This window comes from Oncorhynchus keta, chromosome 16 (assembly GCF_023373465.1).
Source record: "Oncorhynchus keta strain PuntledgeMale-10-30-2019 chromosome 16, Oket_V2, whole genome shotgun sequence".
Lineage (NCBI taxonomy): Eukaryota > Metazoa > Chordata > Actinopteri > Salmoniformes > Salmonidae > Oncorhynchus > Oncorhynchus keta.
In genome coordinates this window covers 8,466,892-8,482,549 of record NC_068436.1, presented here as the reverse complement: position 1 = coordinate 8,482,549, position 15,658 = coordinate 8,466,892, and the positions used below count along the sequence as shown (strand labels likewise).

General features: G+C 41.3%; 1 protein-coding gene across 3 annotated transcripts in view; it reads right to left on the bottom strand.

Annotated features, from left to right (window-relative positions):
* Positions 1–11,555: 11,555 nt before the first annotated feature.
* LOC118395477 (zinc finger protein 311-like) overlaps positions 11,556–15,658 on the bottom strand; it is a 103,198-nt gene continuing 99,095 nt past the window's right edge. For all 3 annotated transcript variants that reach the window (XM_052465161.1, XM_052465160.1, XM_035789292.2), the window contains exon 3: positions 11,556–15,000. In XM_052465161.1, the coding sequence (XP_052321121.1) occupies positions 13,714–15,000 (1,287 nt within the window). In that variant the 3' untranslated portion in view covers positions 11,556–13,713. The remainder of the gene's footprint in view (positions 15,001–15,658) is intronic.

Sequence of the window (15,658 nt, the reverse complement as noted above, 5' to 3'; positions counted from 1 at the left end):
CCGTTTACTTCTTCTTCTCTGGTATAGTGCCAGTCGGTTTTAAATAGAACGTTGTGAGCACCGCCCGCCTATGGTGAAAACAACCTGTGGTTACCTTGGTTACCTAAATGCCTCACAGCAAAAACTTGGAATTTTTCACACGGAATTTTGTTGTCTGCTTGTTTTAGTCCATTACAAAACTAAATTTAAGAAAACTACAACATGTCTAAAGATTATATTGCCAGCTCCCAAGCATTCTCACTATTTAAAAAAACGTAATATTGTTCTTCACTCAAGCCCCTTTTCATTCGGGAGTGCTAGCTAGTTACCAACCTTAACATTAAACTAGCCAAGACCAACAACACATTATAAAGCTACAAGTAATGTGTGGAGTTACAAACGGACTATCCAAAAACGAGTTCATTGTCTTACCCCCCTTCTAATTATAATTATATTAAACATAGAGGAAGGAGTAAAATGTTGGCAAGCAATAAACATTTCAGAACAACTACTAGTCGAATAAAACATGGGAGAGATGACGAATTTTGGCAAAGAGATTTATTCACAGAAGAATACACTTGAAACAAATAGCCAAACTGAAAACTGCAGACATTACTAGTGCCTCCACCGCGAGTAAACCGCCATAAAAAAAAATGTTTTTTTTAATTAAACGCAACCTGACATGATCATTGATAGCTGCCTTGAAGGACACACGTAAAAAATGCTTTCTGCTACTAAGATCAGTGAAATGTAGGCTAAACTGACAACGGAGTGAAGAGCAGAAATTTCAACGAGCAAGCAAGTCGCAGCAATGAATTATTGAGTGTGGGGTGGGGGGGGATTCTGTCATTGGGAGATTTTCTGCACAACACCGGCCCGCTCATTAGGCAGCCGCCTAGAGCGGCAGTTTAAAGGCCGCATTTTCAGTGCTAAACTGACCAAGACGCAACTCCAACAACACATAACACCTCACATTATTCCGCCCCAAAACAGTGATAACTTCTCTCAACCAGTGGCATGCGGCCTATTTAGGTGAGCGCTGATGCCGCCCCATGATAAGCAGTGTCCACTTTGCCAAAGGCAGGGGTGCAATATATTATTTAGCTTGTCAATGCCCAGCACGCATCTCCACCAACGCCCCATCAAATGAATTGAACATAAACGATGTAGCCTACGGTTGAAAGAGTAGTAGCCTATGTGGTTTTTCTGTAGCCTATACAATAGCATGGATATCAAATGTATTACAATGTCATGAGAAAGACACTTTTAAATCATTAACTTATTAACCAGGAGAGAGTGGCTGAGAAAGTAAACTAAAATGACACAGGGGCAGACAGCTTTGGAATGGCTAAGGCATCATGAAAAAGAAGTGGACAACCATTGGTGCTGAAAGTAATTCATTTCAACAATTGTCTTCATTTTGATTTGATTTCACCAACTACAAGAAGGCTTTATTGGTGCCCATTTCTTAGGTGGGCCTACCTGTATGAAAGATGCAATTATGATATCCATAGATTTGTCAGTATAGTCAAATCCTCCAATACTCCTTAATAAATACCTCCGTGTTTATTATTATTTTTATTTAACCTTTATTTAACTAGGCAAGTCAGTTAACAAATTCTTATTTACAATGACACCTATCAAAAGGCCTCCTGCGGTGATGGGAATGGGATTAAAAATAAATATAGTACACAACACACATCACGACAAGAGAGACTCCACACACTACATAAAGAGAGACATAAGACAACAACATAGCATGGCAGCAACACATGAAGACACAACATGGTAGCAACAGAACATGGCAGCAGCACAACATAATAGCAGCACAAAACATGGTACAAACATTAATGGGCACAGACAACAGCACAAAGGGCAAGAAGTTAGAGACAACAATACACACAGCAGCCACAAATGTCAGTAAGAGTGTCCGTGATTGAGTCTTTGAATGAAGAGATGGAGATAAAACGGTCCAGTTTGAGTGTTTGTTGCAGCTCATTCCAGTCGCTAGCTGCAGCGAACTGAAAAGAGAAGCGACCCAGGGATGTGTGTGCTTTGGGGACCTTTAATAGAATGTGACAGGCAGAACGGGTGTTGTATGTGGAGGATGAGGGCTGCTGTAGGTATCTCAAATAGGGGGGAGTGAGGCCTAAGAGGGTTTTATAAAAAAGCACCAACCAGTAGGTCTTGCAATGGGTATACAGAGATGAACAGTTTACAGAGTAGTATATAGTACAGTGATGTGTCCAATAAGGAGCATTGGTGGCAAATCTGATGGCAAAATGGTAAAGAACATCTAGCCGTTCAAGCACCCTTACTGTACCTGCCAATCTATAAATTAAGTCTCCGAAGTCTAGCATGGATAGGATGGTCATCTGAATCAGGGTTAGTTTGGCAGCTGGGGTGAAAGAGGAGCAATTACGATAGAGGAAACTAAGTCTAGATTTAACCTTAGCCTGCAGCTTTGATATATGCTGAGAGAAGGGGCAGTGTACCATCTAGCCATACTTCCAAGTACTTGTATGAGGTGACTACCTCAAGCTCTAAACCCTCAGAGGTAGTAATCACACCGGTGGGGAGAGGGGCATTGTTCTTACCAAACCACATGACCTTTGTTTTGGAGGTGTTCAGAACAAGGTTAAGGGTAGAGAGTATAAGACTGTATCATCTGCATATAAACAGATGAGAGCGCTTCCTACTGCTTGAGCAATGTTGTTAATGTAAATTGAGAAGGGCGTGGCACCTAGGATCAAGCCTTAGGGTACTCCCTTGGTGACAGGCAGTGGCTGAGACAGCAGATGTTATGACTTTATACACTGCACTCTTTGAGAGAGGTAGTGTTGTGGAATATTGACTCAGAAATATACCACTTTTCCTAGAACCTGTGAATTCAAAATAGACTTTAATTTCAATGAAACCAAGCCGAGCCCTTCCATGGAAAGACTCCATTACATACTGTATGTAACCAAGCCGAGCCCCTCCATGAAAATACTAAATTCTCATATTATAGAGTCCTTCCTGCCTTTATAGGATTCTGTCTTTGCATAACATATAGAGTCCCCTCCCTCTATATGAAAATAGCTTTCCTTGATCTTTCTTCATTATTATCTTCTCATCTCAGTTCTTGCTTGTTAACGCCCACATCTGACAGCTGTATATATGTTCCATTCCTTATATCGCCTTTCTGTCTTAGCTCTTCGAACTGGACAGTCTAAATATTGCCTAAGTTCTGCCTGCTAATATTGGAGTCCTGCACTAGATGACATAATTTCTACATGCCAACGTAATTATTGGCTTGATGTTTTCTCAGCATAGAAACTGCACCAAAAGTTACATAGTTTGTAATTGACAAAAATAAGCAGACACAACAAGAAAATTGCATTTGAAAAAGGGTAATGTTTTTTAAAAATTATTACATTGATTTAGTTTCTCACTCATCTACACACAATATCCCATAATGACTGTATCTTATTTACATAAGTATTCACACCTCTTTGCTATGACATTCCAGAGACAGAGTTGGTAAACAATATTTTTTTTGTAGTAGATTCCATCAATGTAATTCTCTGCATCATTTCCAATCCCCCATAATATATAAATATATAAAAAATATATTTATACACAGTACCCATCAAAAGTTTGGACACGCCTACACATTCTAGGGTTTTTCTTTATTTTTTAAAACTATTTTCTACATTGTAGAATAATAGTGAAGACATAAAAACTATTAAATAACACATATGGAATCCTGTAGTAACCAAAAAGGTGTTACACAAATCAAAATATATTTTATATTTGAGATTCTTCAAAGTAGCCACCCTTTGCCTTGACGACAGCTTTGCTTTGCATTAAAAATAAGAATAAAAGACAAATAAAAAACCTAGAACCCTAGCTAGCTAGTAACAGGCAGCATATTGCTTTACAAGCATCATTTAACATTGACTAGCTTTGGTAATTAAATCATATCTAACACATGACATATAAACTCAGAACTTTAATATCCACAACAATGCTTACCTTTGTCAGTCACAGTGCACATTGTGGTAGCAAGGTAAAGTAGGAGCTGGCTCGCCAGGTGAAAAATATTTTAAATCAATGTTATGAATATAATATCAAATGAAATGCCATTATCCATGAGGAAGATTATTGGAGTCAGCCATATGGATTTCATCTGAAGAAAATTCAAAATTGCAATGGCTCTGTCAGTTGAAGGCTTGACAGTGTTTCTTTTCAAAATAAACATAACTAATTTTACCATGTTTCATAAGTGGCAGGTAGGCTATACATCAATAGCTGCATAATTTATTTTCAACAACTCAATGGTCTAACTTTTGCATGCAAACCCCACTTTGGGAACCTAATGCTAAGGTACCAGAGGCCAATAGACAACATTATCATCAGGATGAATGATCACATTTGTATGTTAACAAGGAATTTGTGTAGTGTGGTTGAAAAATGAGGTTAAACGACTCCAACCTAAGTGTATGTTAAACTTCCGACTTCAACTGTACCTTAAATGAAATAAACATCCCTCTCTCTCTCCCCATTTATTTGGAGCTGCATATATATTTATGGCAATCCTCACTCGCTCAGAGATGCAAACTGGTGAGGGCCTAAAAAAGGTGACAGTTTTTTTTTTGCACTGAAACATGCAAAAAAAAAATCCCTGCAAGGGGGAAATGCAGGTTTTAACTCATTTAACAACAATGAATTTTCATGATCAGTCTCTGTGTAAAATAAAAAGTGGTTAATGTGAACCTAACTCACAGCTACAAAATGTAAAGAAAGCAATCCAATGTTATGTGTTGCCTAGACTTTACTGCAAATGACACTCACGTCTTGAGGAAAAAAACATACACTAATATTGCAGTTCGCCATGACAGCCTTTATAATAGAACGCGTGTGACCACACACATCTAAATATTGCATTTGTGAAAAAAAAAACATCTTAAAGTAGAAATATAATAATTGATCTCTTTCAGGCAGAGTACACCTGGCATACCCCTTTTTACCCACTGTATTGAAAAAGTGAGAAAGAAGGAAAGTGTGTGGTGATCCTTTCAATTCTATAGTGGCTTCCAGCATGAATGATTCATGGGGCCCTAGCCTGGTAAAAATGTTAGACAAAAAATTATCTATGATGAAAATTAAAACGTATAAACATAATCAGATCAGGCATCCCCCCCCCAGAAAAAAAACTGAACTGTATAAAATCATGCATGGAAAAATCTTCAGCATACCGTAACAACAGCTACAGGTATAGACAGTCAGCTGCAGAAACAAGTCCAGTCAGAAATGTATAAAAACAGAGCACTTGTAGAAAGGATTTTGGATGTGACACTGTACTTAGCATCTAGGAATCTGCCCTTCTGGGGGAAATCACTCAGTCTTGATGATGTGCATAATGGACATTACCTAGGCTTACTGGAACTGTTGTCAAATTATGACCCGCTATTACATGAGCACTTACAGAAAGTCAGAGGCAAAAAGAAAAGAGCACGACTGACTCATTACCTCAGCCCTGAGAGCCAAAACCAGTTCATAGGAATATGTGGTCAAAGGGTTTTGAAAACAATACTCTATGAAAGAGAAGATGCAATCTATTACTTGGTTATGTGTGATGCAACTCCAGACATTTCCCATACTGAGCAAAATGTATTATAGGTGAGATACAGTTGAAGTCGGAAGTTTACATACACTTAGGTTAGAGTCATTAAAACTAGTTTTTCAACTACTCCACAAATTTCTTGTAAACAAACTATAGTTTTGGCAAGTCAGTTAGGACATTTACTTTGGGCATGACAAGTAATTTTTCCAACAACTGTTTACAGACAGATTATTTAATTTATAATTCACAATATCACAATTCCAGTGGGTTAGTATATATACTCAGTTGACTATGCCTTTAAACAGCTTGCAAAATTCCAGAAAATGATTTCATGGCTTTAGAAGCTTCTGATAGACTAATTGACATCGTTTGAGTCAATTGGAGGTGTACCTGTGAATGTATTTCAAGGCCTACCTTCAAACTCAGTGCCTCTTTGCTTGACATCATGGGAAAATCAAAAGAAATCAGCCAAGACCTCAGAAAAAAATTGGAAACTCCCACAAGTCTGGTTCATCCTTGGGAGCAATTTCCAAATGCCTGAAGGTACCACATTCATCTGTACAAACAATAGTATGCGAGTATAAACTGCGTCCGTCATACCGCTCAGGAAGGAGACGCGTTCTGTCTCCGAGAGATGAACGTACTTTGGTGCGAAAAGTGCAAATCAATCCCAGAACAACAGCAAAGGACCTTGTGACGATGCTGGAGGAAACAGGTACAAAGTATCTATATCCACAATAAAACAAGTCCTATATCGACATAACCTGAAAGGCCGTTCAGCTATGAAGAAGCCACTGCTCCAAAACCACCATAAAAAAAAGCCAGACTACGGTTTTCAACTACACATGGGGACAAAGATTGTACTTTTTGGGGAAATTACCTCTGGTCTGATGAAACAAAAATAGAACTGTTTGGCCATAATGACCATTGTTATGTTTGGAGAGAAAGGGGGCAGGCTTGCAAGCCGAAGAACACCATCCCAACCGTGAAGCACAGGGGTGGCAGCATCATGTTGCGGTGATGCTTTGCTGCAGGAGGGACTGGTGCACTTCACAAAATAGATGGCATCACGAGGAAGAAAATGGATATATTGTGGATGTGGATATATTGAAGCAACATCTCAAGACATCAGTCAGGAAGTTAAAGCTTGGTCACAAATGGGTATTCCAACTGGACAATGACCCCAAGCATACTTCCAAAGTTGTGGCAAAATGGCTTAAGGACAACAAAGTCAAGGTATTGGAGTGGCCATCACAAAGCCTTGACCTCAATCCCATAGAAAATTTGTGGACAGAACTGAAAAAGCATGTGCGAGCAAGGAGGCCTACAAACCTGACTCAGTTACACCAGCTCTGTCAGGAGGAATGGGCCAAAATTCACCCAACTTATTGTGGGAAGCTTGTGGAAGGCTACCCAAAACGTTTGACCCAAGTTAAACAATTTAAAGGCAATGCTACCAAATACTAATTGACTGTATGTAAACTTCTGACCCACTGGGAATGTGATGAAAGAAATGAAAGCTCAAATAAATCATTCTCTCTACTGTTATTCTGGCATTTCACATTAAAATAAAGTGGTGGTCCTAACTGACAATGCCAGGAACAGTTGCTGGAGGTGAACGTGCCTTCAGTAAGCTGAAACTTATAAAGAACTATCTAAGATCTACAATGTGCCAAGACAGGTTGAACATCCTTTCAATTGAAAACCAGTTGGCTAGAAAAAAAAATCTTTAAAGACATTATGAATGAGTTTGCTCACAAGAAGGCTTGATGCTGGGCTCTTGGTGCAGTATAACCTCCCTGTTTACAGGGCACAAACACAAGGGAAAATACCTTAACCTGTATGACCCAAGCCTGCCCGGGGATGGGCAAAATACTGTTTCAGAGTATGTTCTGCTATGGTTTATCTCCTGTTGAACTTACTCAGGAATGCCCACATAATGTCTTGACAAAACAGTTGCCGTTTCACAGATGCATGTTCTCTGTAGGCACCACATTTATGCCTGCAGTCCAGGTAGTTCAGGATTTATTTTTATTTTGGGTATGTTATTTAGGCATATATTTAGGAATTATGCATTGGGCAGAAGAGGGTTAGCCTTGTTTATAAGAATTGGTAATAAATTATTTAATCTGAAACATGGATCATTGGTATTTTTTTTCATTCAAACGGACAATACCATATAAAAAAAGTCACCAATTGTGTAGTTATTTATAATAATGTTTCATAAAAATCTCATGACACAGACAGCTTTTGTTAACGTTAAGAACCAGAAATGTTTGCAATAGTGTTAATATTGGCAAAGGATGAAGGCGGAAACAAGAATCTGCATAATTGTAGTATGGAGCAGCAGAAGCTCATAATTAGTACATCTAATAACACATATTGTTCAGTATGTTATTTTAATCTGAAACATTCTGATCTCTATGTTAGGGGTCAGTAGTTTGTTTCTCCATGGGGCCCCAAAATTCTGGCAACGTCCCTGCTTACCCTACCTGTATGCAGCAGAGGTTGCAGGAGACTGATGGAAAGCATGGTCTGTCTGCACTGCGAGCTATCACTTTGGCGGGCTTCCTGCAGGAGTGCATGTTGACCACTGGGTAGCCCCTTTCTTCCTCACAAATATCTTAATAAATTCACGAGAATATGTTACATTTTCATCACACAATATTTAAGGCAGTGTGAAGTTACAGCTATCTTCAGACATATATCCAGTGGCCAACCAAACTAGGACTATCTGAACACCATGCAGCTTTACCCTATTGTTCTGACAAAGATACGTCCGTAGTATGTTAATAAATTGCTAAACTGTTTTTATGCATAACTTTTATATGGATAATTTAAACATAGGTAATATATAATAATAATATATATGCCATTTAGCTGACGCTTTTATCCAAAGCGACTTACAGTCATGTGTGCATACATTCAACGTATGGGTGGTCCCGGGAATCGAACCCACTGCCCTGGCGTTACAAGCGCCATGCTCTACCAACTGAGCCACAGAAGGACCACTGGCCTACTCTGTTTTTACCATGCAAAACCTGAGAAAATTAAACAAGTGCTCTCTTGAGACTAATCTGGATATGCTGCCCGCCCTTGAGCACTAATGCTGATGACTGGTCATTGGACAACAATCAAGCCATGCAACATTTTGGTTCTGAAGCATTGATTAGCATTGAGGCTCTGCATCTGTCCTCGTACTCGTAGACCTTAGTGCTGCTTTTGATACCATCGATCACCACATTCTTTTGGAAACCCAAATTGGTCTACACGGACAAGTTCTGGCCTGGTTTAGATCTTATCTGTCGGAAAGATATCAGTTTGTCTCTGTGGATGGTTTGTCCTCTGACAAATCAACTGTAAATTTCAGTGTTCCCCAAGGTTCCGTTTTAGGACCACTATTGTCTTCACTATATATTTTACCTCTTGGTGGTGTCATTCTGAAACATAATGTTAACATTCACTGCTATGCGGATGACACACAGCTGTACATTTCAATGAAACATGGTGAAGCCCCAAAATTGCCCTCGCTGGAAGCCTGTGTTTCAGAAATAAGGAAGTGGATGGCTGCAAATTTCCAACTTTTAAACTCGGACAAAACTTAGATGCTTGTTCTAGGTCCCAAGAAACAGAGAGATCTTCTGTTGAATCTGACAATTAATCTTGGAGGTTGTACAGTCGTCTCAAATAAAACTGTGAAGGACCTCGGCGTTACACTGAACCCTGATCTCTCTTTTGGCGAACATATCAAGACTGTTTCAAGGACAGCTTTTTTCCATCTACGTAACATTGCAAAATCTGAAACTTTCTGTCCAAAAATTATGCAGAATAACTAATCCATGCTTTTGTCACTTATAGGTTAGACTACTGCAATGCTCTACTTTCCGGTTACCCGTATAAAGCACAAAATAAACTTCAGGTATTGCTAAACATGGCTGCTAGAATCTTGACTAGAACCAAAAAATTTGATCATATTACTCCAGTGCTAGCCTCTCTACACTGGCTTCCTGTTAAGGCAAGGGCTGATTTCAAGGTTTTACTGCTAACCTACAAAGCATTACATGGGCTTGCTCCTACCTATCTCTCTGATTTGGTCCTGCCGTACATACCTACACGTACACTATGGTCACAAGACGCAGGCCTCCTAACTGTCCCTATAATTTCTAAGCAAACAGCTAGAGGCAGGGCTTTCTCCTATAGAGCTCTATTTTTTATGGAATGGTCTGCCTACCCATGTGAGAGACGCAGACTCGGGCTCAACCTTAGTCTTTATTGAAGACTCATCTCTTCAGTAAGTCCTATGATTGAGTGTAGTCTGGCCCAGGAGTGTGAAGGTAAACGGAAAAGGCACTGGAGCAACGATCCACCCTTGCTGTCTCTGCCTGGCCGGTTCCCCTCTCTTCACTGGGATTCTCTGTCTGTAACCCTATTACAGGGGCTGAGTCACTGGCTTACTGGTGCTCTTCCATGCCATCCCTAGGAGGGGTGCATCACTTGAGTGGGTTGAGTCACTGACGTGATCTTCCTGTCTGGGTTGGCGCTCCCACTTGGGTTGTGCCCTGGCGAAGATCTTTGTGGGCTATACTCGGCCTTGTCTCAGGATGGTAAGTTGGTGGTTGAAGCTTTCCCTCAAGTGGTGTGGGGGTCTGTCCAAGGGTATCGTTGGATGGGGCCACAGTGTCTCCCAACCCAGCCTCCATTAATTATGCTGCAGTAGTTAGTGTCGGGGGGCTAGGGTCAGTCTGTTATATCTGGAGTATTTCTCCTGTCTTATCCAGTGTCCTGTGTGCATTTAAGTATGCTCTCTCTAATTCTCTCTCTTTCTTTCTTTCTTTCTTTCTCTCTCACTCACTCAGGGGACCTGAGCCCTAGGACCATGCCTCAGGACTACCTGGCCTAATGACTCCTTGCTGTCCCCAGTCCACCCGGCTGTGCTGCTGCTCCAGTTTCAACTGATCTGCCTCCAGCTATGGAACCCTGACCTGTTTACCAGACGTGCTACATGTCCCAGACCTGCTGTTTTCAACTCTCTAGAGACAGCAGGAGTGGTAGAGATGACAACTGACATTTACTCCTGAGGTGCTGACCTGTTGCACTCTCGACAACCACTGTGATTATTATTATTTGACCCTGCTGGTCATCTATGAACATTTGAACATCTTGGCCATGTTCTGTTATAATCTCCACTCGGCACAGCCAGAAGAGGAACGGCCACCCCACATAGCCTGGTTCCTCTCTAGGTTTCTTCCTAGGTTCTGGCCTTTCTAGGGAGTTTTTCCTAGCCACCATGCCTCTTCACCTGCATTGCTTGCTGTTTGGGGTTTTAGGCTGGGTTTCTGTACAGCACTTTTATATATCAGCTGATGTAAGAAGGGCTTTATAAAAATATATTTTTTTTAATTTGATTTCTTTGACAATAATTTGGTGGCCTACTGTATGTTAGAAACCAGAGAGAATAGGCAAAGGTATTCATATAAAATACAAATGTTATGTATATGTTTCCAATTAAAATATTTATTAAGAATTTTCCTTCCTGTCTCTTTGTAGAGACTGGATGTATTAATACACCATCAAACGTGTAATTAATAACTTCCCCATGCTGAAAGCGATATTCAATGTCTGCTTTTTAAATGTTTTACCCATCTACCAATAGGTTCCCTTCTTTCAGAGGCATTGGAAAACCTCCCTAATCTTTGTGGTTTAATCTGTGTTTGAAATTCACTGCCCGACTGAGGGACATTACAGATAACTGTATGTGTTGGGTATAGAGAGGTACTAATTCAAAAATCATGTTAAACGCTATTATTGCATAGAGTGAGTCCATGCAACTTATGTGACTTGTTAAGCAAATGTTTACTCCTGAACTTATTTTGGCTTGCCATAACAAAGGGGTTGAATACTAATTGACTCAAGACTTTTCATTTTGTAAACATTTCTAAAAACAAAATTCCACTTTGACATCATGGGGTATTGTGTGTAGGCCAGTGACAAGAAAACTCCATTTAATCCATTTTAAATTCAGCCTTTAACACAACAAAATATGGAAAAAGTAAAAGGGGTCTGAATACTTACTGAAGGTGTTGTAAAGATGATGTTGTGGATAAAAATAAGTCAACTATGATAAGTCAAAAGTCATCATCAGACAAACCTGACTGAACTATTTTTAAGTGAAGCGTAGGTGTTTGTTAGTGTGTGTGTGTGTGTGTATGTGTAGGTATATTTAGTAAGTCTATAATGGTTATAAAGCGCTGTTGGGTGTAAGTCCGAATGACCAAACATTACACATCAAAAAGTCTTAAATACACCACACCAACATGCTTTGAACAAAAAATCTGCATGAACTTGATGAATTGCATTAATTTTCTTATTAAAAGTGTCAAAACAATAGTTGAATGGAAGTAATGAAACGGGCATTTGTGAACATCATATAGCTTATAGTACAAACACAATATGCAACATACTTTTTAGGCTTACAGTGCCTTCGGAAAGTATTCAGACCCCTTGACCCCATAATGACAAAGCGAAAACAGTTTTTTTTTAAACAATTTTTTGCTAATTTATTAAAAATAAAAACTGAAATATCCCATTTACATAAGTCTTCAGACCCTTTACTCAGTACTTTGTTGAAGCATTTTTTGGCAGCAATTACAGCCTAGAGTCTTCTTGGGTATGCCACTACAAGCATGGCACACCGTATTTGGGGATTTTCTCCCATTCTTCTCTGCAGATCCTCTCAAGCTCTGTCAGATTGGATGGGGAGTGTTGCTGCACAGCTATTTTCAGGTCTCTACAGAGATGATCGATCGGGTTCAAGTCCGGGCTCTGGCTGGGCCACTCAAGGACATTGAGACTTGTCCCTATGCCACTCCTGCGTTGTCTTGGCTGTGTGCTTAGGGTCGTTGACCTGTTGGAAGGTGAACCTTTGCCCCAGTCTGAGGTCCTGAGCACTTTGGAGTAGGTTTTCATCAAGGATCTCTCTGTACTTTGCTCCAGTCATCTTTGACTCGATCCGGACTAGTCTCCCAGTTCCTTCCGCTGAAAAACACCCCCAAAGCATGCTGCCACCACCATTCTTCACTGTACAGATGGTGCCAGGTTTCCTCCAGACATGACACTTGGCATTCAGGCCAAAATAGTTCAATTTTGATTTCATCACACCAGATAATCTTGTTTCTGGTCGGAGAGTCTTTAGGCGCCTTTTGGCAAACGCCAAGCGGGCTGTCATGTGCCTTTTACTGAAGAGTGGCTTCCGATGGCCATTCTACCATAAAGGCCTGATTGGTGGAGTGCTGCAGAGATGGTTGTCCTTCTGGAATGTTCTCCCATCTCCACAAAGGAACTCTATAGCTCTGTCAGTGACCATCACGTTTTTGGTCATATCCCAGACCAAGGCCCTTCTCCTCAGGTTGGCCAGGCAGCCAGCACCAGGAAGAGTCTTGGTGGTTCTAAACTTCTTCATTTAATAAGGATGGAGGCCACTGTATTCTTGGAGACCTTCAATGCTGCAGAAATGTTTTGGTACCCTTCCCCAGATCTGCGCCTCGACATAATCCTGTCTTGGAGCTCTACAGACAAATCCTTCGACCTCATGGCTTGGTTTTTGCTCTGACATGCTCTGTCAACTGTGTGACCTTATACAGACAGGTGTGGGCCTTGCCAAATCATGTCCAATCAATTTACTTTACCACAGGTGGACTCCAATCAAGTTGTAGAACTTGATGATTAATTGAAACAAGATGCACCTGAGCTCAATTTCCCATAGCAAAGGGTCTGAATGCTTATATAAATAAGGTATTTCTGTTTTCGCATTATGGGGTATTGTGTGTAGTATGCTGAGGATTTTTTATTTATTTAATCCATTATAGAATAAGGCTGTAATAAAACAAAATGTGGAAAAAGTCAAGGGGTCTGAATACTTTCCAAAAGCAGGGTATATGCCTTATATATCACACAATGTCTGGATGCAATATTCTACTGAGGAATATTCAACACTGAAATCTGTAACTCTCATATACCAAATGCACCCGTGGGTCTTTTCGGTTGACAACAATAAATGCATCTTTGTCTTTAATGCAGAGTTTGACATAAACTTCAGAAGCTATCGAGTAGAATGGTTACTTTCTACATTATAGAGTGGAATGTTTTTTCTGCTGGTGTATTTTGAGGTAACTCCGCTCTGAGAAACTTTTCCCGCAGTGCGTACAGGCAAACGACCTCTCTCCCGTGTGGACCTTCAGGTGCATCTTCAAATGGTGCTGGTGGGAGAACCTTTTCTCACACTGGGGGCAGCTGTAGGGTTTCTCCCCTGTGTGGACCCTCTGGTGCCTTTTCAGGCTGGAGGAGTGAGAGAAACTAGCCCGGCACAGGTGGCAGCCGAATGGTTTCTCCCCTGTGTGGACCCTCTGGTGCCTCTTCAGGTCACCAGTCTGGGCAAAGCGCATATGACACTGGGTACAGCTGAAAGGTTTTTCCCCTGTGTGGACCCTCTGGTGGATCTCCACCTTCTGGAGGCAGCTGAAGCCTTTGTTACAGAACATGCAGAGGAACCGTTTCTCTTTACTATTTTCTGATGTGGCTTCCTCTCCCTGAGCCTGGACTCTAGCCCTGTCGTTTAAGTTCAATTTCTGATCAAAAAGAACACGGCTGTGTGAATCGGAAGGCCCCATTGACGTGGACACTAGGTCGCGATCCCTGAATGCGTGTAAAGTGGAGTGGGTCGCGACAAGTGAATTTGTCTCTAAGCTTTCCCTGTAATCTAAGAAATCTCTGCCCTGTGAGTGTCCGTCTCCAAGGTGACCATCTCCAATCCATGTGGGAGGAACGTCGCCCTCCTCTTTCACAGTCAATTCATCTACGACCAGACCCTCCCCTTTCTTATCTAGGCCCCCTTCAGAGTATACACTACTACTGTACTGATTCCAGTGTCCTCTAGACAAATCAGCCTGTGTCTCTAAACCCAAGAGCATGTTGTCAGGGTTGTCAGGGTCTGTAGCGTAAGAACAAGACGGATCATCACTGCCATTGTCTAACGTGTCACGATCACCATCTCCACACGAATGATCCTTCCTCTGGCTCTGATGAAATACTGGTAAGTACTCTGAGCCAGGAGCTGGAGGACAGCCCAGTGGCCCCAGCCTTTCTGGGTCTGACCTGTGGTCAGATCCTGTGTGTAAAAGCCTTTTTGTTACAGTTAAAGTCTCTTTGTCTGTCTCTGACTTGAGGACGGCGTTCGGCGTTCCACTGAATTCCGTGATGCTGCATCTGGTCCCGGGCTGGGGCACGGTGGTGTTGGATTGGTCCCCTGTGGCTCCAGTCTGGATGTCTCTGCTGTGCCGTGGGTCCTCTTCTCCTTCAGTCCTCTCCTGCTTGACCAGAGACGATCCTCCAGGACCTGCAGCCTCTCCATCTGCAGACTGACACAAGAAGAGAGGAGGTTATTACCGGTGCATGAGTTGAATTGGATAATTATCTCAGGTGATGAGATAATGGGCATAATACCAACCCAGAGATGGTGCTAGTGGGGCACCTATTTAGGATAGATAAACGGGTGCATTATGAGGGTCTGATTAGGATGTGGTGAGCTGTAACGTGTAACACCTGTAACGTGTTAGTTGTTTTCAATTTTCCCTGTCACCCGCTCTGCCTGAAACTGCGAGGAGTAACAGCCTAACATACGTTGCTAGCTACCCTGACAAAGACCAAAGCCGGCGGGAGTACCATTAAGGACAGTGCCAGTGGTGTCTCTACAAGAAGAGACCAACAAGCAGTTGTTACAACAACAAGAAAATAGCTTCAAGTGTTTTGTCCAACTACTGGTGGATTCTACTTATAAAAGAATGGACGACCTGACCAGAGGTCCAGGACCTGAAGAACAGTTTGCAGTTCTCCCAGGATCAGCTCGACGAGTTGAAACATGACAGGAATCTGTAAGTCATTGAGAGAGGACATCAGTTCTGTGTGTAAATCCATGATAACAATGACAGATACATCAGACTATTTCGAGAAATGCTTCTGGGGGAGGTGTTGCTGTATATTAAATTCAGAGCCATATCCCTGTAATGCTTAGAGAAG